At 40.4% G+C, this 25,427-nt stretch overlaps 1 protein-coding gene and 1 long non-coding RNA gene across 2 annotated transcripts; one reads left to right on the top strand and one right to left on the bottom strand.

The window, feature by feature from the left end:
- Positions 1–1,104: 1,104 nt before the first annotated feature.
- On the bottom strand, positions 1,105–24,855 carry pld3 (phospholipase D family member 3). Its single transcript, XM_062060635.1, has 12 exons — positions 24,691–24,855; positions 15,972–16,060; positions 13,917–13,967; positions 13,692–13,849; positions 8,949–9,129; positions 8,758–8,875; positions 8,523–8,650; positions 6,080–6,277; positions 5,872–6,015; positions 5,636–5,797; positions 4,659–4,758; positions 1,105–1,571 (listed from the first exon to the last, which is right to left on the bottom strand). The coding sequence occupies exons 2-12, from the start codon at positions 15,996–15,998 to the stop codon at positions 1,384–1,386; spliced, it is 1,455 nt and encodes a 484-aa protein (XP_061916619.1). The 5' UTR covers positions 15,999–16,060; positions 24,691–24,855; the 3' UTR covers positions 1,105–1,383.
- On the top strand, positions 19,230–20,860 carry LOC133659364 (uncharacterized). Its single transcript, XR_009827627.1, has 6 exons — positions 19,230–19,855; positions 19,988–20,058; positions 20,172–20,242; positions 20,326–20,396; positions 20,510–20,580; positions 20,668–20,860. It is a non-coding gene; the product is annotated as an uncharacterized LOC133659364 (long non-coding RNA).
- Positions 24,856–25,427: the final 572 nt, after the last annotated feature.

Here is a 25,427-nt window from a genome sequence, read left to right on the forward strand (position 1 = left end):
CAGAGATGCAACAAAAAATGCCCTAAACTGCTTGGCGCTAACGTTAGCATGTAGCAGAGGGTCATCATAATGCTGTGCTAGCTATCACTAACAACGAATTAGCATGAAGTCAAAAAAGGTCACTTGTGGGTATATATCTGAAAAATATACACAAATAATTAAAAAATAGCTTTAAAAACCTATTTTACGTCTGATTGACAACTTATGAAAGCAGTTGCTGGTTATAATTGTCTTTATAGCAGGAATGTTCTCTGGATCATGCTTTAGCATGATTAGCCTTCTAGTGGGCGTGATGTTTACTTAAATATTCTTTTTTTAAGTTTAGTTGATGTTTTATGGCTTTAGTGCAGTGGCCAGCAGACAGAAATAGACTCACCATGGGTTGGGCTCTACTGCATTCCTTACTACATAATTACACTGGAGGGGGACATGTTGTCCAATGTATATACAACATTCATTTTCTAACAGCAATAGCATCATCTAATGAAATCCAACACCTGAGTTGTATTTCAAATCCTAATAATGTATGTTATTACAATATTAGCGACATAATCTAATGCCAGCCAAAACAATAGGTGTATTAGAAATAGAAAAAATTTACCTTTTGTAATAATTGTAGTTTTCTGCTTTTAGTTTCTTACCTTGACGTTATTGTTGTATATGGCCACCCTTTAGCCACGCCCATTACCTCGTGTTTCAGCCAATCAGGTTCTTGCATCTCTCGAACACCTTCACTTCTTTAAATTAATTAGTGGATTTTTTAAAGCAACAGGAGCGCCCCCTGGTGGTAGCTTTTATAAAAGTTAAAGTTAAAGTACCAATGATAGTCACACACACACACATTAGGTGTGGCGAAATTATTCTCTGCATTTGACACATCACCCTTGCCTTGATCACCCCCTGGGAGCTGTGGGGAGCAGTGAGCAGCAGCGGTGGCCGCGCCCGGGGATCATTTTTGGTGATTTAACCCCCAATTCCATCACTTGATGCTGAGTGCCAAGCAGTATCCTTTGTCAAATGTGATATTTGTGATGCTTTAAATGTTAAACTCAAAACGTATTAGGAATAACTTAAATTTGTACAGATTCACCTCTTTTCACTTAGTTGGACAGTTGATTTGATGTTTGAGGACAAATTAAATTTTAATTTGATTGGAATTCACTTCCTTTCATAACATCCAGTGATTTGATTATTTACAGCACAGCAGATTCCCGCAAACAATTTTGTCCCTAAGATGCGCTGCGATGGATACAATCTGGACATGTAAAAATGATGACATCACCATGGTGGTAAAGTGTCAAGTCTGTCAAGAGTCTTAAATATGGCCGACAGAGCAGCTTTTCTTGTGTTGTCGAACGCTACAGGGAGTGCGGGACGCGTGGACTAGCAGACAACTTTGTGGTTTGTGTGCTGCGTGAGGGGGACGCTGTAGGCGGAGCTCCAGTCTCTCTCGAACACATCCCTCAGCTGTGATTGGACGGAGGGCCCTAGGGACGAGGATAATGTCTGGTTGACCACCAAGGCGGATCCTGCCGTGTTCACAAAGTAGTCTCCTGACCAGTTGGACGTCCCTGAAGACACAAATAGACGCAGACCTCCTTTTAATAGCAACCACATGCAGCTTTTATTACTATTTAAATCACAGAGGCGGTTATTTTTTTATTGTTTAATGTTTGTTTATTGTGGCCAAACAGCTCAATTTTTGTTTCATCTGACCACAGAACTTTCCTCCAGAAGGTCTAATCTTTGTCCATGTGGTGTCAGATGAAACAAAAATTTAGTTGTTTGGCCACAATACCCAGCAATATGTTTGGAGGAGAAAATGTGAGGCTTTTAATCCCAGGAACACCATCCTACCGCCAAGCATGGTGGTGGTAATATCATGCTCTGGGCATGTTTTGCTGCCAATGGAACTGGTGCTTTACAGAGAGTAAATGGGACAATTAAAAAGGAGGATTACCTCCAAATTCTTCAGGACAACCTAAAATCATCAGCCCGGAGGTTGGGTCTTGGGCGCAGTTGGGTGTTCCAGCAGGACAATGACCCCAAACACACGTCAAAAGTGGTAAAGGAATGGCTAAATCAGGCTAGAATTAAGGTTTTAGAATGGCCTTCCCAAAGTCCTGCCTTATACGTGTGGACAATGCTGAAGAAAAAAGTCCATGTCAGAAAACCAACAAATTTAGCTGTACTGCACCAATTTTGTCAAGAGGAGTGGTCAAAAATTCAAGCAAAAGCTTGTGGATGGCTACCAAAAGCGCCTTATTGCAGTGAAACTTGCCAAGGGACATGTAACCAAATATTAACATTGCTGTATGTATACTTTTGACCCAGCAGATTTGGTCACATTTTCAGTAGACCCATAATAAATTCATAAAAGAACCAAACTTCATGAATGTTTTTTGTGACAAACAAGTACCGTAATTTCCGGACTATAAGCCGCTACTTTTTCCCCTCGTTCTGGTCCCTGCGGCTTATACAAGGGTGCGGCTTATTTACGGCCTGTTCTTCTCCGACACAGACGAAGAGGATTTAGGTGGTTTTAGTACGCAGGAGGAAGACGATGACACAATGATTAAAGACTGACTTTTCATATACCGGTAGGCTGGTTATTTTGATAACGTACATGCGAGCACTTTGTATTACTTTGCACCGTTGTATTATTTGTACTCTGCACGGATGCTGTTCGCCATGTCAAAGATGTGAAAGTTTGATTGAATGATTGAAAGATTTATTGTTAATAAATGGGACGCTTTGCGTTCCCAAACAGTCATCTCTGTCCGGACAATCCCCTCCGTGGTAGCAGGAACCCCTATATACTACGGTAATTACACATCAAAACCCTGCGGCTTATAGTCGGGTGCGGCTTATATATGGAGCAATCTGTATTTTCCCCTAAATTTAGCTGGTGCGGCTTATAGTCAGGTGCGGCTTATAGTCCGGAAATTACGGTATGTGCTCCAGTCACTCTATCACAAAAAAATAGCCATGACATTATGTTCTTTACAAGTGTATGCAAACTTTTGACCACGACTGTATACATACATACATATATACATATTAAATGTGTATCGACTGTGTGTGTGTGTGTATATATATATACATATATATATATTATATTACCATAAAGGATATATAATTAATAATTATTATAATTGGATATTAAGAGACATCTACCTTGTTTACTTCTGTGACAACCTCCTTAAAGTTTTGCACTGTCACACTACTATTAAAACCTCTATCCACAGTCATGATTTAGTCAATTTAATTATAGTACTCGGTAAAAGGTTTATTTTTAAGGCCAAAAACAGATATTCACTTAGTATTTCTTTCTTTAAAACATTTATTCAGTATTTTTTAACTTTAGAAAATTATATGGTTGAAAATGATAATGATGCCAAAAAACATAAAAAAAAGATGGGAAGTCCTCAAAGGCTTATTTTGAAAATGTAATTTTGTTTATATATGATATGCAATCTGTTGTTGCATTCCCTATTTTAAGTGTACATAAATGAAGGTGTGTGTTGCTGAGTTCGACTTGGATGTGATCTGGACTGTACATGGGTGCTTAATTTGAAAATGTATTTTTGTATGTGGATTGTATGCAACCTGTTGTGTTCCCTGGTTTTTGGTGTACATGGGTGAAAGTGTGTGTTGCTGAGCCCGATCTGGACGTTATCTGAACTGGACCTGGTTTTAAGAACCCTTTTGAACAATCTGATTTCATTGACAACCCGGTTTGGTGAAGTTAAGGTCCTTTGTTTGTTTTGTTTGAAAGTAAAGCAATATAAAAACAATTACATAAAAGATAGTAATTAATGAAAATGTTAGTGGACCAGCACCACACACAATCATGTGTGCTCTAAAGACTGTATCCCTTGCAGACTGTATTATTCTATATTGTAGGAACCAGAAGATTTTTTTTTTAATAACAGAAAGAGACAGCCTCTTTTGTGTAAATGAGTGTGGATGAGTGTGAATGGGGGACGGAGGGTTTTCTTGGGTTGATGCACTAATGGTAAGTGTATCTTGTGTCTTTTTTTATGTTGTTTAAAATAAATACATTAAAAAACAAAAAAACAAAAAAAAAAACAAAAACAAAACGCTCTATTGTTGGTCATATTTGTATCATTTATATCGTATATATTGCGCAACCTTAGTACAGATTGAGGTCTTTAGTTTCCTGAAATGGGGCAGTGACCCAGCAGATGAGAGGGTTTTAGAAAAAAATTAAATAAAAGTTTTCTGCGTGTGGCAAACTGCACTTACTTTTTGCATTACTGCCACCTAAAGGAATGGAGTGGGATTTTGTTTTCTTCAGTGCGGACACATCCAGCATTATTTGGGCTTGGCGGAGGTCTGTACTGATATGAAGTGAAGTGAATTATACTTATATAGCGCTTTTCTCTAGTGACTCAAAGCGCTTTACACAGTGAAACCCAATATCTAAGTTACATTTAAAGCAGTGTGGGTGGCACTGGGAACAGGTGGGTAAAGTGTCTTGCCCAAGGACACAACGGCAGTGACTAGGATGGCGGAAGCGGGAATCGAACCTGGAACCCTTAAGTTGCTGGCACGGCCACTCTACCAACCGAGCTATGCCGCCCCATATGCATTGTTTTGTCTCTTTGATATTTCGTATCGGCCGGCGAACTTACCGATGTAGGCGACCTTGTCGGTCACCATGTATTTGTTGTGGTTGACTCTGGCGTAGGGTATCCGCTTCTGCTCGGTAGTGGCAGGAACCACGAAGAGTCGCTGCAGAGAGAAGAGATGTGTCGTCTTTCAGCTCGTGATGTGCGTTACAGCTAGAGATGTCCGATAATATCGGGCTGCCGATATTATCGGCCGATAAATGCTTTAAAATGTATTATCGGAAATGATCGGTATCGGTTTCAAAAAGTAAAATTAATGACTTTTTAAAACGCCGCTGTACGGAGTGGTACACGGACGTAGGGAGAAGTACAGAGCGCCAATAAACCTTAAAGGCACTGCCTTTGCGTGCCGGCCCAATCACATAATATCTACGGCTTTTCACGCACACAAGTGAATGCAAGACATACTCTGTCAACAGCCATACAGGTATAAACAACTTTAAAACTGTTACAAATATGCGCCAAACTGTGAACCCACACCAAAAAAGAATGACAAACACATTTCGGGAGAACATCCACACCGTAACACAACATAAACACAACAGAACAAATACCCAGAACCCTTTGCAGCACTAACTCTTCCGGGACGCTACAATATACACCCCCCCCCCACCTCAACCTCCTCATGCTCTCTCAGGGAGAGCATGTCCCAAATTCCAAGCTGCTGTTTTGAGGCATGTTAAAAAAAAATATGCACTTTGTGACTTCAATAATAAATATGGCAGTGCCATGTTGGCATTTTTTTCCATAACTTAAGTTGATTTATTTTGGAAAACCTTGTTACACTGTTTAATGCATCCAGCGGGGCATCACAACAAATTTAGGCATAATAATGTGTTAATTCCACGACTGTGTATATCGGTATCGGTTGATATCGGAATCTGTAATTAAGAGTTGGACAATATGGGAATATCGTCAAAAAAGCCATTATCGGACATCTCTAGTTACAGCGCCTTGGGACGAACATGGCGTCTGCTCACCGCCTGGATGTCCAGTTTGCTTTTTGGCTCGTTGATGGCCGCCAGTGACTTGAGGAAGGGGAACATGGCGGGCGGCGTGCTAGCCCAGCAGCTGATCAGCAACCGCACTCGCACGTGCTTCTCGTAGACCATCCGCCTCAGCTGGGTGTCGATGGCATCCCAGTACCTGCGGGGGTGCGCCGCATGCAGGAGTGTGACGGGTCATTTTAGGAAACGGGGAGGAGAAAAAAAGAGAGGTACCTTGGAAAATGAGAGTACTCCATGGTGGGCAGGTAGTTCATGACAGAGATGTAGATGAAGCTCTCAGCGTCCTCCATCACGCTCAGGATGGACTCCAGGTCAGACGTCCTCCCGGCGGCACAGAAGGCCGGAGGAGAGCTCTGATGGGCGAGAAGAACAACATTGGAGCGGAAAAAAAACAAAACAGCTTTGTCAGAGTCTCACCGACAAGTAGACGCTGGAGGGCGTGTTGTTGAGAGGCAGCTGGAGGGGCGTGTCCTTGTTGTACGCCGTGGAGAAGCTGCTGGGCCACGGAGACGGGATGGACTGGCTCTCGCCCAAGAACCAGTAGGCCTCGAAGATCTTGGACAGGTCCGAAGCCAGGCAGCTGCAGTTGTAGACCACGGCACCCAGCTCCTTCACCTGGAACACACACACGCTGCTTTGTAGGATAGGATGGATGTGATTTATCCCAAAATGGGAAAATGATGTGGTTGCAGTGCAGACACAAAAAGTCCCCCAAAAATGAAGTAGAAATACATGAAAGCATGAGGGAAACATTACAGAACATGAAATAAATTAAAAAAGAGCGAAAAGATGATGCATCCAGCTGACCTGTGTTTACATACAGTGACAAAAGTAAAACAACGAAAACCCCCAAAATTTGCAATAAATAACACAATTTGCGCACATACAATTGCACCATGCATAGACAAACAAAACAAAAACATACGCCTCTTCCTAATATTTTTACCCTCTAATGTCGCATGTTGCCTTAACTTGAAACTTATTTTTCCCATCGGAGAATCATGGAATAGAAATGGTCTGTTCCAGGGTCAAGCTATGGCCACAATAAAAGCTTTATTTAGCGTACCGCAATGTTTGAAGTCACATGATAACATTCTTCTCTGTCATCCAAGGAGGAGTACTTTTCACTTTTGAGTCGATGCGGTGCAAATTCCTGGTACCTGGGAATAGATACCGGTACTCCACGGAACTGATTTTTGGAAGTTTTGTATGTGTTTAAATGTGTTAATAAATGTTAATTGTTTAATAATAATTGTAGAAAGAATTCTACCATCATCCAACACTGAACAGTGCTGTCCAGTTTTCTTGTTTTCTTTGTCCCATTTGCACGTACTGTATTACACTGTATTATATAGTAGACTTTGCATGCAGTTGCAATTCCTAGAATTCAGTGGTGTATAAACTCCTGTGTTTGCCTTAGCCAGATAGTAGTCTTTGCCATTAAGCTGAATGTGCCAGTCTTTCCTTTTGTTGAGTCGTACAAAATGTTTATATTACACGCCAGCTGTTTGATTGTAACGTGCATTTTAGCTGTAGTTTTCATTACCAAATTTGGGGGTGTTGAAATTGCCATGCAAAAATTGCTAATGCTAATTTAGCATGTCGATGGTAAATCCAATGTAACTTAGCATCGACCAAGCGCATTTTGAAAAGTGGAGCCTTGCTGTACTTTCAAGCGACTTCTTCTTACTTTGTTGGCATGGAAAATTTTAACATTACCTTGAGGCAGTCTGACTGAGCGCTTGACTGCTTGTTTCCCAGCCTAGTGCTTGAGCTGGTAGCGGGTCTGCACCCACAGTTGACTGTCACTACACGGTTCGTACCGTAATACATTATCGGTCTACGCATACGCAAAGACTACGTCACTTCTTGTCAACTTGTTTTATAGCAGTTATGTTTGTAGCAGACCGTCACTGTTACCACAGTTAACCTTTTTTGTCATCTTTCTTTCAATAACAATGTCATATAAAACATTACATACAAAACAACAAATGAAAACAAACGGTATTTAAGGATACAATATTCATTTTAAAACCGTACAGATCCATAGAGAAACCCAAACGATGAGCTCAGCAGCCTTAAATGATTAAGAAATTAAGTCCCATCTTAAAACTCATTTGTATACTCTAGCCTTTAATAGACCTCCTGTTTAGACTAGTTGATCTGCCGTTTCTTTTCTTTATCTCCTCTGCCCCCCTCTCCCTTGTGGAGGGGGAGAGACACACAGGTCCGGTGGCCATGGATGAAGTGCTGGCTGTCCAGAGTCGGGATCCGGGGTGGACCGCTCGCCTGTGCATCGGTTGGGGACATCTCAACGCTGCTGACCTGACCTCGGGATGGTTTCCTGCTTGCCCCACTATGGACTGGACTCTCACTATTATGTTAGATCCACTATGGACTGGACTCTCACTAATATGTTAGATCCACTATGGACTGGACTTTCACAATATTATGTCAGACCCACTCGACATCCATTGCTTTCGGTCTCCACTAGAGTGGGGGAGGGGGGGTTACCCACATATGCGGTCCTCTCCAAGGTTTCTCATAGTCATTCACATCGACGTCCCACTGGGGTGAGTTTTCCTTGCCCTTATGTGGGCTCTGTACCGAGGATGTCGTTGTGGCTTGTGCAGCCCTTTGAGACACTTGTGATTTAGGGCTATATAAATAAACATTGATAAAAATAAAAATAAAAAAACATTGAATGATGCGCACGTTCGTGCCATGCTTTGAACTTGTTAAATAAAATCTAAACACAAGAGTCTTGCATTCAGCCGTGTAAATAAGCTATTCAGAGTCCAGCAAGACCCACAATGTTATCGTCACACTTTCAAGCCCTATACTTTGTGTGTGTCTGTACCTGTGTGAGGGATCTCCAGTCCATGTTGGCGCTGCCGATGTAAACGTGTTTCTTGTCCACCACCCAGAATTTGGTGTGGAGGACCCCTGTGGTGAGCCTTTTCATGTCGACGGTCCTAATAGTGGCTCCTACAAACACACACAATTTACTTGATGTTTCCATGGAAATTTGTGACTACACGGTAAAGTCACGTGACAAAAACACATCATCCGCATTGAAGCTTTTGTTGACTCACCAGAGGCGTTGAGCACATTCAGGTTGTCAGGAAGTCGACCCCCTTTCGGCGCGTTGACGGCGATGCGGACCGACACGGACCCAGAGAGCTTAGCAAGGTTCTTCAGGATGTTCTCGCCCTGCACGTTGGCATCAACTGATAAATGTCACTGCGCGTGCGTCGGACGACTACGTCAACGTGTTGGCGCTGACCTGATCGGCTGTGGGCTCGTCAGTCCCGGTGTCTTTGTTAGTGAGCGTCCAGTAGAAGGACGCAATGTCCACGCTGCTACGTGCCTGGGCCATCAGATGGAGCCAAGCCTGGTAGATGGAGCCATGAGTGGTGCTGGAGTTGAAGCCCACGCCCTGAGGAATGCTCTCCACCAGGAAGATCCTAATGAGGAGACCAGGGACCTCATGTGTTAAGACTGTGATCGCACAAAAACCTGGGGTATGCCCTTTTTCACGGCAAAGTTGAGATAATAATAATAATAATAGATTTTATTTGTAAAAAGCACTTTACATTGAGCAAACAACCTCAAAGTGCCACAGTGTTAAAAAAAAGAAAAAAAGAAAAGAAAAAGAAAAATCGTAATAATAATAATAATAAAAGATAATGAAAATAAATAAAATATAAAACTAGAAACAGCCCAATAGCTAGAACCAGCATGCATATCTATAAAAATCTATAAAAAGGCTTTTTTAAAAAGATGGGTTTTTAAGCCTTTTTTAAAAGCATCCACAGTCTGTGGTGCCCTCAGGTGGTCAGGGAGAGCGTTCCACAGACTGGGAGCAGCAGAGCAGAAAGCCCGATCTCCCATAGTTTGTAACTTTGTCCTTGGGGGTTGGAGGAGGTTAGCATGTTTGGAGCAGAGATGTCGTGTGGAGGATTTGGGGGTGAGCAGTTCTTTAAGGTAGACGGGGGCATTTCCATGGAGGCACTGGTGAGTTAGTAAGGAGATTTTGAATTCAATCCTGAGTGGAACAGGAAGCCAGTGAAGGGATTTGAGAGTTTGTGTGATGTGGTCATATTTACGCACTCTCATCAGGATCCTAGCAGCACTATTTTGTATGTACTGCAGCTTCTGAATGTTCTTGCTGGGGATCCCGACAAGAAGTGCGTTGCAGTAGTCGATGTATCAAGAGGGAACTGAATGTGGAAATGTGCCGTGCCTCACAACAACTTCATGGCTGTTATAGACACATTTCTACATGCTGTGGATATTTCAGTGACACTCAGATGTGATGCGGGTTCACAGTGTGAATAAAAAAATTTCAAATAATTACTCCTGAGACTGATTGATGTGCACATCAGAGACATGAGAACAATCAACACATCCTTGTATTTTGATATCGGGGATCGAACCAAGGACCTTTGTATTGTGAGGCACATGCACCAACCCCTGGTCCACCGTGCTGCTAATTACTAAAAACAACACTGTAGCTAAAACTACACAGATAAAACATGTAGCAGGTAAAACACAAATAGTAGCAATTTGTTACAAAATTCTGTCATTTTATTTGCATTAGTATTTGTTACGTAGGCGGTTTGGACTCCGCTAATATTTGGCATCAAGCGAAGCAGCTGGGTGAGCATCTACGTATCTACATGGGCACAGCAAGGGAGCTATTTAAGTGTATTACCTGTCGATCTGACTGCTTGTTATTTAATAGTTTAGCTAAGTTTGAAGCAAAGGTAGTAATACTTTAATCATGCAAGCTTTGGCGAGGCATGTTTCAAACCCTAGCAGCATGGCACTTCCGTGTTTAGAGCGTTATCTTGATCGAGAGTTTTGAAGCCTAAATAGCTGCCATATTGCACTTCAGGCACCCTCTTTATTAAGCAATAGAATTGCCTTTATTTGCCATTGTTCCTCTCCTTGCAGTGTCTTCTTGTGCGCTCTGTAAACATGCTCCTCAACATGAAAAACAGTACTGGTATTTTTTTAAAAGGCAGTATAGTACCGTTTTGAAATCATTAATACCGCAGTACTTTATTAGTACCGGTATACCGTACATCCCAACACCCGTGTGTGTGCAAATACACAAAAGCACAGCCTAAGTGGTGAAAAAAACAACATTAAATTATCGGCATATTAGCCAGGTATCTTAAATTTCATTCCAAGACAGCTGAACATGCCGGAATTAAAGCGCAATTTGAAGCCATAGATGGTTTTCCTAATGTATTTGGAGCTATCGACTAAACGCACATTGCTCATCATCACAAGGCACCAGGAAACATTTCAACGGATCAATGGATGTGATGTGCAAATGTATTGAAGCAACATTGTAGCGATGTGGCCTGGTTAAATGCATTATTTGTGCATTGTGCGCCATTTGTGGCTTCATGGTGACTACATTTATTTATGTAATTGTCTTGCTTTTAACTCCTGCGATGCAAATTGAGCATATGTGCCCCCAATATTTTATATCCTGTCTTTACAGTATCATTACGAGTAGGTGGTTAAAGACAGTGACTTGCTGTCTTTTCTGGTTAAACTACATCTGAAGATCTTTCAAACCAGTCCCTGATTCTCGCTGTGTGTCTCAGTCATAGTGGAAATAATAATAATAATAATAATGGATTAGATTTTGTATAGCGCTTTTCCAGACACTCCATATTTACACTTGGTGGTGGTAAGCTACATAGACCTGACAGAAGCGTGGCTACCAATTTGTGCCTACGACCCCTCCGACCACCACCAAACATTCATGTGAGCAGCAATGGGAGCAAGGTGGAGAATAGCATCAAAAAACAAAAATCTACAAAATAAACTTTTGGCCTTCCTATTGCCTAGATCTCAATGATGCAACTTCCTGTAAACCAGGGGTTCTTAACCTTTTAGACCTCATGGCCCAAATTTTCCACTACAGAGTGTCCCGGGACTTACTCAATTATTAACACTGAATTAGTCATCTTACTCTTGTTTTTAATCATATTCAATAACCATATCTAACCGACTTACAGTTTACAACATTGCCAAATGATATGAAAGCATGTGTTAATCAAAAATATTATTTGTTTAACACATAAACCTTGGGCTCAGGTCAGGCTGATTAGAAAAATACATACTAACCAAATATACTACATTAGGAGGGGACTCATAAATAACTGATGAAATATACATATACATACAATTGTGTTGTACTAAAATAAATAAACTGAAGTATTAATTATGTTTAAATAAACTGTCAGTAAAATGAAAATACAGATTCATTGCTTTAGTCATCATTTTTACGCTTAAGAAACTTCTCTATGACTTTAGCTCCGGACTTCCTCTGTTTGTTTGATATCGTCATTACTGCCAAAATTGGTGAAAAAGTGTATTACAACTGAGTACCCATACAGACCACATCTGAGAAACAATATTTATTGGTGGCCCTCTATGGGGGGCTCGAAGCTTTATGGTTAACAAACATTGCTGTAAACCACGTGACTTGTTAGGGTAACAGGACTTAGTGTAAAAAACACACGGACATGATTAGTCTGTATTAGGGTTGTACGGTATACCGGTACTAATAAAGTATCGCGGTACTAATCAATAGAAATCGGTACTATACCACCTTTGAAAAGTACCTGTACCGTTCTTTCATTTAAGTGCTGCTGTGCGGCGGTGACTACAGAGCCGAGGTGCATGATGTTGTGTGTCAAAACGCACACACAAAGTGCATACAAGGAGTAACATCTTGGAAAGGAAAAATCTCAAAAAAACAACAATTCTACTTGTTAATAAAGAGGGTGCGTGAAGCGCAATATGGAAGTATTTGGGCTTCAAAACTAACAATAAAGGTGACGCTTTAAACAAGGAGGCACCGCGTTGGAAGTGCTGTTTTACACCTTTCCTGCTTGTCAGCTTCCAGACGGTGGTCGAGGAGTGCAGAGCAGACGTTCCCTCCAGGAACGATGTTTTATCGGGGGCAACCACCTTCAATTCACAATGGGTAAGTAAAGCTCTGCTTTTAGGCCGGAATGACCAGGCCGTCGATTAGCTACTTACAGTCACTTTATTTATAATTTCCACAGGGCACAACCGGACCTCCACCATGCTATTAACACTCCTGCACATGCTAGCGCTACCTCTCCTAACTTGCCCACTCACGTCAGTCACCCCACATAATGCCATTCTTAAAGGAGTACACACACACATACGCTACTCTCACAACAGCTGCTTTAAAACACACCTCGCCAAATGTGGCGATTAGTATAACCACCCGTGCTTCAAACTTAGGTAAACATTTAAATAATAAGCATTCAGATCTGCACAAGGAGTTATTAAGAGTGACAGGTAATAATGTAGTTGTTACACCTGTCCTGCTGTTCGGTTCGGTGCAGACCGTAGTCGAGGAGCACAAGAAAGACATTCTCTTCAGGGTCGATGCCATTTCAATGCCTTTTAGTTTATATTTTAACCTTGTAAAATTGTTCTTTGACTGTGAGTGTTTAATGTAGTTTAAGATGTTCTGTTAAAATAAAGCCAATATTGAAATTTTTCGTAGTTCCCTTTATTTGGAAAAGTATCGATATTCATTTTGGTACCGGTACCGGCACTACATCATTGGTATCGGGACAACCCTTGTCTGTATTATAATTGACATTATTTCATGGTAATGTCTAATTTTAGGAAGTGAGAAGAGGCAACAAATGCTGTTTTTCCAGTGTTCATGGTAGTTTAAATACGGTTTTAAATGAATCAGATCACAGCTACACAACAAAATGTATTGTATAGTTAATTTTATTGTACATTTATTTCTTGGGGAAACAAATGGTACCAATTTGGTGGACTGGCCACTATTTCATTAATAATGAATTCATTTAATTTTACAAAGACGCGGACCAAAAGAAACAACCTGCTCCCGGACTGCTCGGATTTACATGCTGCACCCAACAATTTCAGTTTGCTTTCAGTCGAATGAAAGCAGACTATTTAATTATTTCTTCTGTTGGCGTTGGCTTACTTGCATGGGTCCGAGCAGGACTCCACCGAGTCCAGTCGTAAGTCGCCACTCGCTTTTAGAGGCGCGGACAAAGCAGTCGGCACCAGCAGGTTGTAGAGCACCGTGGCAGCCAGCAGCGAAGAGGCGATGGCAGCCACGGCCAGCAAACAGCAGGAGAACTGCGAGCAAAACCCCAACAGATGTTCGTGTCAGTCCGCCTGTGACTGAATTCACCATGTGTCTTACCGTTTGTGCTCTTCTGTTGGAGTCCGACCTTGTCCATCTGACGTCTGCCAGCTGGAGAACAACATGGTCAATGTTACTGAGGGAAGTTTTTAATAGGTTAAGAATAGAATAGAATAGAATGCCTTTTATTGTCGTTATACACAGGTACAATGAGATTAAAAACAACTCCCACTCCAGAGAACTTTTTACCCACCTCAAAGCTATTTTTTTTGGTACATGGAGTAATGATTAGTGTGACCAGTAGATGGCAGTCATTTTAAATGTTCCATTGAAAATATAGAACATTACACACGCCCTTTGGTAAGCTATGAAGCCGCACCGCTTGATGGATTGTACTGTGCTTCAACATACGAGTATTATTATGGTGTGTGTATAAGGTAAGACATATTATCTGGTGTTTTGTTTTGCAATATTATGCAAAAGCAATTTTTCTTACCTTCTGGTACCTGCTGATCTGTATTTGGGATCTGCATAAATCCTGAAAAATTGCACGCTTCCGCCTTTGTAGTCCGTGCCGACATCGTAGTCCATAAGCTGCTTCTTTTTCTCTATCTTCTTGTTATGTGACATTCATCCTCCGCTGTTGCTATTTCTAATATAAAGTAGTGTAAAGTTCTTACTTATATATCTGTCAGTAAACTCGCCATGAAAGCGCTAAAACATACCGGTATAGTGAGTTTACATTATTCACCCAAGGAACTTTAGTTATTAGAGAGTTCAGGTCGGACGGTTTTTCACGGGACACATTTCCGGTGTTGTTTCCGAATTAGGATATGCTGCTCCGTTATTGATTTAAGTAAAGTCTGAATGTCATTAAAACAGTTAGCTCCATCTTTTGACACTTCTTCCACCCCCGTCCTTGCACGCTACACCCCTACAACAAAGATGAAGGGGAGAAGACGCTGCCGAAGGTGAGCCACGTAATGGCGCATCCGGAAGCAACTGTCAGAAAGCGGCTTGAAGATGATCTGTAAAACAATCTATGCAACATTTTAACCAAAGAACCACCGTTACATGTTTTATAGACCACAAGGAAGTTTTTTCAATTTAGAACAAAATAATAATAATATGACTCCTTTAATGCGCCCTATAATCCGGTGTGCTTTATATATTAAAAAAGATCAAAAATAGACCATTCTTTGGCAGTGCGCCTTATGATCCGGAAAATATATCATTCTTGAAACAGTGGATGTTTCAGTACATTTTTTTGCTAAAAAAATAACAGTTTGTTGTAATAAATATGGTTAAAACATTTTAGCCTTATGTTTGTGTTCAATTACAGTAAGTGTGTTTATCCTAAACATTCCTGCCACTTAATTTTACAAACTATACATTTTAAGCAAGCTTTTTTTTTTGCATGTACCACAATAATATCATACAGTGGCCTTATTACTGTAACGGTATCATACCATGAGGTTAAAATAAAAAAAAAGTCGATCTCTAGTATTTTGCTCGTAAGCAACACTAAATTGGCCCTAGTGTGTGAATGTGAGTGTGAATGTTGTCTGTCCATCTGTGTTGGCCCTGTGATGAGGTGGCGACTTGTCCAGGGTGTACCCGCCTTCCGCCCATGTGCAGCTGAGATAGGCTCCAGCACCCTCCGCGACTCCGAAAGGGACAAGCGGTAGAAATAAGATGGATGGATGGATGGATGACACAAAAATGGCAAAAAGGACAAACACAAACCTTTGTGAAAGAGTGAGGAAAAGCTTATTATATTTTCAGAATGTTTCAAAGGTTTGCTTTAGCCTTTTAAAATATTTTCCTTAATTAGTCAGTGAAAAATACATGAGGTGTGTTTAGATGTAGTAGTTTTTGAATCCAAGAGTAGACAAAAAAGTATGAAATAAGTTGTTATCAGAGCAACATTTTCAGAAAGATACGGACCAGTAGTACAACTACTTTAAGTATTATTCTTATTTGATATATAATGTCAGTGTAACCAGCAAAAACTGACAAAATGGTCATGAAGTCATATTTAATGCTTGTCAAAGATGGCCGAGCACAAAATAAAGTGTAAAGGAGAATTGAAACAAGAGAACCGTGTCGTTTTACCTTTTCGTAGGGGATGTCTATCGCCATGTTCACGCAGGAAGTCGCTCTGGTTTCATGCGGCGGCTCAGGCCAAATGGTCAGATGTTCTCCTGCGAACAGGAGAAAGCAGTTTCATGTCTTGCGTTTGCGGCGACAACGCGTGACAACAAAAGCGGCAGCAATCACGTGAGCCGACAAAGAGCTGTGCACAAAGAGAAGGTTCCAGGAGCTTTTGTACTCTGTGAACTCACTCGCTTTAGTTATGCAGCGCTTTTAGGATGTCCTATAGACATCATAACAATAATATAATTGTTACAAATAGTCATGGTATTGATTTAGGGAAGTGGTGAAAAACACAAGACTTCTGCTTGACGTTGGACTTCTTTTTTAGCTGATACTGACAATTTGGGATACATGTCACATGTCCTTATACGCCTTAGGGCAGATTTTAGCGGTCATGTGATAAATAGTGTTTTTTAACGGAATAACGAGGACGCAGTTAGAACATATCCATATTTCTGCCAGCTTATCAATGTGTTAGACTGCCCTCAAGTTTTCCATACTATTTTGTTAAAACTTAGCAAACATGGTATTTTTTCAAAAACAGAATCACAGTGTTTTGGTTGGTTAGAAGTATTAGAAATGTTGGTACTGATCATGATTATATTTAGAATAAAGATAAAGATTTGTATCAATATTAGTATTAACACACAACAATTGTTTAACATTAATAACAGCAGCAACACAATATTTGCAATTATTCCGTTGTTCCCTTTTTATTGTTTAGGCAAAATAAGGTAAATGATAGAACATAACTTGCAAAAAATATATAAATATTGGCTCCCATTTAAAGCAGGGGTTCTTAGTAGAGATGTCCGATAATATCGGTCTGCCGATATTATCGGCCGATAAATGCGTTAAAATGTAATATCGGAAATTATCTGTATCGTTTTTTTTTTTTATTAAATCCACATTAAAAACACAAGATACACTTACAATTAGTGCACCAACCCAAAAAACCTCCCTCCCCCATTTACACTCATTCACACAAAAGGGTTGTTTCTTTCTGTTATTAATATTCTGGTTCCTACATTATATATCAATATATATCAATACAGTCTGCAAGGGATACAGTCCGTAAGCACACTAGATTGTGCGTGCTGCTGGTCCACTAATAATACTAACCTTTAACAGTTAATTTTACAAATTTTCATTAATTACTAGTTTCTATATAACTGTTTTTATATTGTTTTACTTTTTTTATTCAAGAAAATGTTTTTAATTTATTTATCTTATTTTATTTGATTCATTTTTTTAAAAAGGACCTTATCTTCACCATACCTGGTTGTCCAAATTAGGCATAATAATGTGTTAATTCCACGACTGTATATATCGGTTGATATCGGTATCGGTTGATATCGGTATCGGTAATTAAAGAGTTGGACAATATCGGCATATCGGATATCGGCAAAAAGCCATTATCGGACATCTCTAGTTCTTAGCCTTTTTGAACCCGGGACCTAACTTCTCCACTACACAGGGGCCCGGGACCCACTCAAATAATTACTCTGAATTGGAAATCTTATGTAGTAGAATTTCTGACCTTTGAACTATATTTCGTGTCTATTAAGAATGTCTGCTCATTTAATTTCTCTTCTATTCTATACCATTGAAGGACCAGATGTAGGACAAAGTTGAATATGGAGTTGCTCTGACCATTCTACAAAATGTTTTGATTGTCTAAGCATGACTAAGGGATTCAAGGATGTTGCAAAACAAACATGTCGAAAACAACGGGACCTTGGGGCATGGGGAAACAGATAAAAATGGCCAGGAGACCAGGACTCTGAGAGATTGCTTGATTCGTGTGTCCTCCGGAGGACGTTTGTTTGTCTGCAGGGACAGCTCAATCCGACTTGCACTTTTGACTATGGGTAAATACATTTTTTGTACTAAATTCACTTTTGTTGCTGTTTAAGCTTCGGACAATCCACTACACTTACTCTTGATTTTTTTCTTATAATAGTCAATTATTATATATATTTATTTACCACATAGCTCCATCCTATCTTGCTGACTGTATTGTACCATATGTCCCGGCAATCAATCTGCATTCTAAGAACTCTGGCTTATTAGTGATTCCCAGAGCCCTCAAAAAAGTCTGTGGGTTATAGAGCGTTTTCTATTCTGTCAATAAAATTAAAGTGCAAATGAAAATACAGCTTCACCACTTTAGTCATCATTTTTGCGCTTTAAAAACGTCTCTATGACTTTAGCTACAGACTTCTTCTGTTTGGTTGATATTGTCATTACTGCCACACGTGGTGGAAAGGTGTATTACAACTGAATACCGCTGCGGCCCACGGACCACAGTTGAGAAACAGATATTTTTCACAGCCAAACAATAAGCCCTGGACCTATGGTTAAGAAACACTGATTTAAATCCTTGAGCTTTGCTATATATTATTGACTATATACCAATACAGTATATGAACGTATTTCATACTTGCCAACCCTCCCGATTTTCCCGGGAGACTCCCGAATTTCAGTGCCCCTCCCAAAAATCTCCCGGGGCAACCATTCTCCCGAATTTCTCCCAATTTCCACCCGGACAACAATATTGGGGGCGTGCCTTAAAGGCACTGCCTTTAGCGTCCTCTCTCACCTGAAAAGGAGACTATTATATATGTCTCCGTTATCCATAGGTTTATCTATTACCCATAAAGTAGGCAGGCACGGAGCTATTTCTCAGCGTGTGTTTATTCCAGCCGGCACGTTAATACACTGACACACAACATCCGGATTCCCATCATGCATTGCTTCAAAACTACGGCAAGTAGTAATGTCCAAAAACATAACAGAGACGAAGCAGAAGAATGAAGAAGAGACATGGCGACGACGAGTAAGAAGTATGCCTGCAAGTTCCAAAATGATTGGAAAAAATAATTTCAGTTCATCCAGGACAGCTCGAAGGGGAAAGGGTATGCTGCCTGCAAATTTTGTAGATCAGACTTCTCCATTGAACACGGTGGCCGAACGGATATACTCATTCATGAACGGATTATTTATATGTATATATATATATATATATATCAGTGGAGGCTCCTCCATAGAGGTGGGGGAGGCCTGGCCTCCCCAATAATTTGAGAGAAGAGAGAGATTTAAAAAAAACAATAAATATATTTATTTTATTTATTTATTTTAACAAAAAACATATTTTTTATTTTTTATATTCATATTATTTTAGTTTTGTTCATAAATCTAAATGTTCCCATGGCTAAAACCCAATATTGCAATTGTAAAGCAACAGGCCAGATTTCCCTATCAGTTTGTATTAAGGGAGGCCAGGCCTCCCCTAGGAAATTAGCTTCTCATAGAAGTCAATGTAATGCATGCTTTTTCATGCCAATATGTGATTGGCCAGATCACTGAAAATGGGTGGGCAACGGAGGCCTGGCCTCACCATGCATTGTGTCCAGGGCTGAAAGATTGACATTTTGTTCGTCCAATCACATGCTACTGGTTCATTTGGAATCAATCCTTTCCTTTCCTAATCAACACAGAAGCCATTTTGAGAATTCGCCAGCCACTTCAGTCAAACAAACACTCGCCATAGTGGCTACGAGTGTCCTATCAACTTGTGCTTTTCAGGAAATTTAGAGAACACCCCTGGCTATCATCCGTGAAGTTTATAGCTCATATAGCCAAATACTTTTGCTTAAAACGACCTCGGAAATCGGCGAGATTCTGGCGCAATTTGAGATCTTGGGCTGGAGATAGATATTTTTAATTGTTGAAGGGAAACAAAAAGCAGAGACAAGACCGTTTTTGCAATCAACGTTACAGTTTTTTTTTAATCTGGGGATGGATGGCTGAGTTGGACACGTTCTGGATCCACACGACCTGTGAGTATTCTCACTACTTTGCTCTCAAGAAATTGCAGTACAATCTGAATTACTTTTTGGATGAACTGGGTGTCTACCAGTGTTACACCACTAGTTCTCAGTAGTAATAACACTCCATTTCATGTCTCTCAGTAGATGAAGCCAGCTGCAACCCGTAGAGTGGAGTCGTGGAGAGAGCCCCTCGCCCCTCAGCTAAACCAGAGGTGGGTTGAAATCTCTACCAGTGTTATACCACTAGTTCTCAGTAGTAATAGCAGTGTTACACCACTAGTTCTCAGTAGTAATAACACAAAATTTCATGTCCTGTATTTCTCAGTAAATGAAGCCAGCACCAACCTGTGGAGTGGAGTCCAGGAGAGAGCATGCCGCCCCTCAGCTAAACCAGATGTGAGTTGAACTAATTAGATGTCTCTACCAGTGTTACACCACTAGTTCTCAGTAGTAATAACACTCCATTTCATGTCTCTCAGTAGATGAAGCCAGCTGCAACCCGTAGAGTGGAGTTGTGGAGAGAGCCCCTCGCCCCTCAGCTAAACCAGAGGTGGGTTGAAATCTCTACCAGTGTTATACCACTAGTTCTCAGTAGTAATAGCAGTGTTACACCACTAGTTCTCAGTAGTAATAACACAAAATTTCATGTCCTGTATTTCTCAGTAAATGAAGCCAGCACCAACCTGTGGAGTGGAGTCCAGGAGAGAGCATGCCGCCCCTCAGCTAAACCAGATGTGAGTTGAACTAATTAGATGTCTCTACCAGTGTTACACCACTAGTTCTCAGTAGTAATAACACTCCATTTTGTCTGTGTTTCTCAGCAGATAAAGCCAACTGGAACCATATTTTTACATATTTTATATTAAATATATTGAATAAAACTACATATGATAAAGAAAGTGTTATCTTATCTTTTTTATATGCTAAACTTGATTAAATTGGTGATTACATGTTGAAGCTGTAGAAGAATGAAAAATGTAAGCTAAACAAAATTGTTTTTAACTACATAATTAAAATTCCTGCCTTTTACACATGTTCACTTGGCGTTTATATAACATCCAAATGTCATTTCTCAGCTTAATTATCAGGCAGGCTCATAGACTTACAGCAATGTAATTTCTTCAGGAAGGCACAAGGCTAAGCTCTGCACAATGAATTGCATCAGCAAGAACTTTCTGACTGTAGCTTACACTCCAAATAGTATGCCTTTGGCCAGCACAAAGACAGATAAGAGAACAGGGAACATTCCATCGCGAGTGAAGTGAGCAAGCGGAAAAAAATGGCCTCCTCAATTCTGGAAGTCACCAGCCTCCACTGATATATATATATATATATATATATATATATATATATATATATATACATATACACATATATATATTAGGGCTGTGAATCTTTGGGTGTCCCACGATTCGATTCAATATCGATTCTTGGGGTCACGATTCGATTCAAAATCGATTTTTTTTTTCAATTCAACACGATTCTCGATTCAAAAACGACTTTTTTCCTGATTCAAAAGGATTCTCTATTCATTCAATACATAGGATTTCAGCAGGATCTACCCCAGTCTGCTGACAAGCAAGCAGAGTAGTAGATTTTTGTAAAAAGCTTTTATAATTGTAAAGAACAATGTTTTATCAACTGATTGCAATAATGTTAATATGTTTTAACTATTAAATGAACCAAAAATATGACTTTTTTTATCTTTGTGAAAATATTGGTTGGAGAATCGATTCTGAATCGCACAACGTGAGAATCGCGATTCGAATTCGAGGCGATTCTTTCCCACACCCCTAATATATATATATATATATATATATATATATATATATATATATATATATATATATATATACTGCTCAAAAAAATTAAAGGAACAGTTTTTTATCAGGGTATGGCATGAATTCAATTGCACTTTTCTGATAAGGTTTTGGTACGTGGCAGAGGGGGTTGTTAATCAGTTTCAGCTGCATTGGTGTTGATGGAATTAACAACAGGTGCACTATAGGGGCAACAACGAGATGGCCCTCAAAACAGGACTGGTTTTGCAGGTGGAGGCCATTTCAAGTTCCTCCCTCTTGATCTTTTTTAACTGTTTTTCCACAAGTGTTGGCTTTAGCTAGAGTCATTATCACGACTGGGAGCATGAGGCGATTTCTTAACCCTCCTGAAGTTGCGCAGATTGTCGTACTCCTCCAGGATGGCACATCCATGCGTGCTGTTGCAAGAAGATTTGATGTGTCTCCCACTACAATCTCCAGAGCATGGAGGAGATTCCATGAGACAGGCAGTTACTCTAGGAGAGCTGGACAGGACTGTAGACGGTCCTCATCCCATCAGCAGGACCGATATCTGCTGCTTTGTGCAAGGAGGAACAGGTTGAGCACTGCCCGAGCCCTACAGAATGACCTCCAGCAGGCTACTGGCGTGAATGTCTCAGCCCAAACAGTCAGAAACAGACTTCACGAGGGTGGCCTCAGGGCACGATGTCCTGTAGTGTGCCCTGTGCTCAGTGCTCAAAACCGTGGAGCTCGATTGGCATTTGCCATAGAACACCAGAATTGGCAAGTCCGCCACTGGCGCCCTGTGCTTTTCACAGATGAGATCAGGTTTACCCTGAGCACCTGTGATAGACGTGAAAGGGTCTGGAGAAGCCAAGGAGAGCGCTATGCTGCCTGCAACATCATTCAGCATGACCCGTTCGGTGGTGGGTCAGAGTCTGGGGAGGCATTTCCATGGAGGGACGAACAGACCTCTACAGGCTAGAGAACGGCAGTCTGACTGCCATTAGGTATCGGGATGAAATCCTTGCACACATGGTCAGACCCTACGCTGGTGCAGTAGGTCCTGGGTTCCTCCTGGTCCACGACAATGCCCGGCCTCATGTGGCAAGAGTAGGCAGACAGTATCTGGAGGATGAAGGAATTGACACAATAGAATGGCCCTCACGATCACCTGATCTAAACCAGATAGAACACCCCTTGGACATAATGTTTCGGTCCATCAGACGCAGCCACGTTGCTCCTCAGACTTTACAGGAGCTCACTGATGCCCTTAGACAGATCTGGGAGGACATCCCACAAGACACCACCCGTCGTCTCATTAGGAGCATGCCGCGACGTTGTCAAGCATGCATACGAGCACGTGGGGGCCACACAAGATATTGAAAATAATTTTTAGTTGCAGAAATTGAATTAAGGCAAAATGGACGAGTCTGCCACATCATTTTTTCACTTTTGATTTTTGGGGTGTCTATATACTGAGCCCTCTGTAGGCTGAAAACTTTTATTTCCATCAAAAGATGTGGCATCCTTTTGTTCCTGAGACATTAAACTGTCCATATCAGTATAGATATCCGACATTTTTTTTTCACCATTGAAATCTGATGTGTTTTCAAAGTGTTCCTTTAATTTTTTTGAGCAGTATATATATATATATATATATATATATATATATATATATATATATATATATATATATATATATATATATATATATATATATATATATACATACATACATATACATATACATATATATATATATATATATATATACACTACCATTCAAAAGTTTGGGGTCACATTGAAATGTCCTTATTTTTGAAGGAAAAGCACTGTACTTTTCAATGAAGATAACTTTAAACTAGTCTTAACTTTAAAGAAATACACTCTATACATTGCTAATGTGGTAAATGACTATTCTAGCTGCAATGTCTGGTTATTGGTGCAATATCTACATAGGTGTATAGAGGCCCATTTCCAGCAACTATCACTCCAGTGTTCTAATGGTACAATGTGTTTGTTCATTGGCTCAGAAGGCTAATTGATGATGAGAAAACCCTTGTGCAATCATGTTCACACATCTGAAAACAGTTTAGCTCGTTACAGAAGCTACAAAACTGACCTTCCTTTGAGCAGATTGAGTTTCTGGAGCATCACATTTGTGGGGTCAATTAAATGCTCAAAATGGCCAGAAAAAGAGAACTTTCATCTGAAACTCGACAGTCTATTCTTGTTCTTAGAAATGAAGGCTATTCCACAAAATTGTTTGGGTGACCCCAAACTTTTGAACGGTAGTGTATATATATATATGAAATATTTAAGTTAAGTTAAAGTTAAAGTACCAATGATTGTCACACACACACACTAGGTGTGGTGAAATTTGTCCTCTGCATTTGACCCATCCCCTTGGGGAGCAGTGGGCAGCAGCGGCGACGCGCCCGGGAATCATTTTGGTGATTTAACCCCCAATTCCAACCCTTGATGCTGAGTGCCAAGCAGGGAGGTAATGGGTCCCATTTTTTATAGTCTTTGGTATGACTCGGCTGGGATTTGAACTCCAACCTACCGATCTCAGGGCGGACACTCTAACGAAAATATATACACCCCCCGCTACCTTCATAGCTTCATTTCATTTTTATTTATCTCCTTCATTGATGTGCATCTTTGATCGATAGACAATTCTACCTCAATTATTCAATTATACATTTACACACCAATGCCTGAGAAGGAGCAGGATGAAGAAAAATCTTATATTTTCCTGCCCCTTCAACATAATACGTAGTCTTACTTAATGGATATCATATAAACCAACAATTACATCCAAATATAATGAAAACACAAAAAAACACAACAAGTGCAAAACTTCATGAAGTACAAAGCTGAAAAGATACAAATAATAATGCTAAAGCTTGACGCATTAACATAGTATAAATGTGTGATAATTAAAAACAAAGAAACACAACACGTGATGCTTTCATTGGAGGAAGCGAGCTTGTTTTGTCAACAAGTCGCTGACCGAGCAAAAGCAAGTTTCTTTAAGTTATTTTAAATCTGACTCACCTGCTCAAACGCGTCCTGACCCACTAGAATCCCCACAAAAAAAACACTTTTTAAAGCAGCTTTTTCAAGCTTATTTTCAGCACAAAAAACAAAGAAATGGGTCAGCGTCATAAGAGAGGCCAGCTAGCGTCGGAGTGATAATCATGTGACTGGACCGGCCAGCCAATCAGGACGTGAGTTGGTCACATGACTTCCCCTGCATGTTACGTAGTACTACCGCCAGTGGGCGATGTCGGCCTGCTTTGAATTTCAGCAAGAGCGGCAAAAGCGGCCCTCAAGGGCTATTTGTTTGTATCTGACTATAAGCTAGTTTGATAACTTTCTCCTCATTTGCAACCACCGTCGGCCATTACGCTCTGCCAGGTGATTATGCAACAAAATATTGACGTTTATTAACACTGACATACAACGTCGTCAGTAATGCGGGCTTCCATAAACAGCGAAGATGTAGTATTCATTCTTACCTTCATCATGCCGTTGTCAGAGTCACGCATTTCCCCCCAGATATAACGTTCTTGAGACGTATTCACTTATCAAGTGTTACCTTAGTCCTTGTTGGCTCGTTGTTCATTCAAACGTTCCCCGTAGAAGGCCAACTACATGGACTGTAATCATCTTGTGTTTGTGTACTCTTTGACAAGGGAACGACGCCATTGATTAACCTAATTAAAGTCACGTTCTTCTTGATTAAAAACGCTTCAGATGCTACCCACAAGACCAAAGGAACATGTGAGTAC

This window comes from Entelurus aequoreus, linkage group LG10 (assembly GCF_033978785.1).
Source record: "Entelurus aequoreus isolate RoL-2023_Sb linkage group LG10, RoL_Eaeq_v1.1, whole genome shotgun sequence".
NCBI lineage: Eukaryota > Metazoa > Chordata > Actinopteri > Syngnathiformes > Syngnathidae > Entelurus > Entelurus aequoreus.

Excerpts from the sequence above, each read along its gene's own strand:
- pld3 (XM_062060635.1), bottom strand. The coding sequence starts at position 15,998 with ATGGCGATAGACATCCCCTACGAAAAG. Across the intron at positions 13,850-13,916 it reads CCAACAGAAGAGCACAAACG|TTCTCCTGCTGTTTGCTGGC; the intron begins GTAAGACACATG and ends TTTTGCTCGCAG. Across the intron at positions 1,572-4,658 it reads CGACAAGGTCGCCTACATCG|GGACGTCCAACTGGTCAGGA; the intron begins GTAAGTTCGCCG and ends TTGTGTCTTCAG.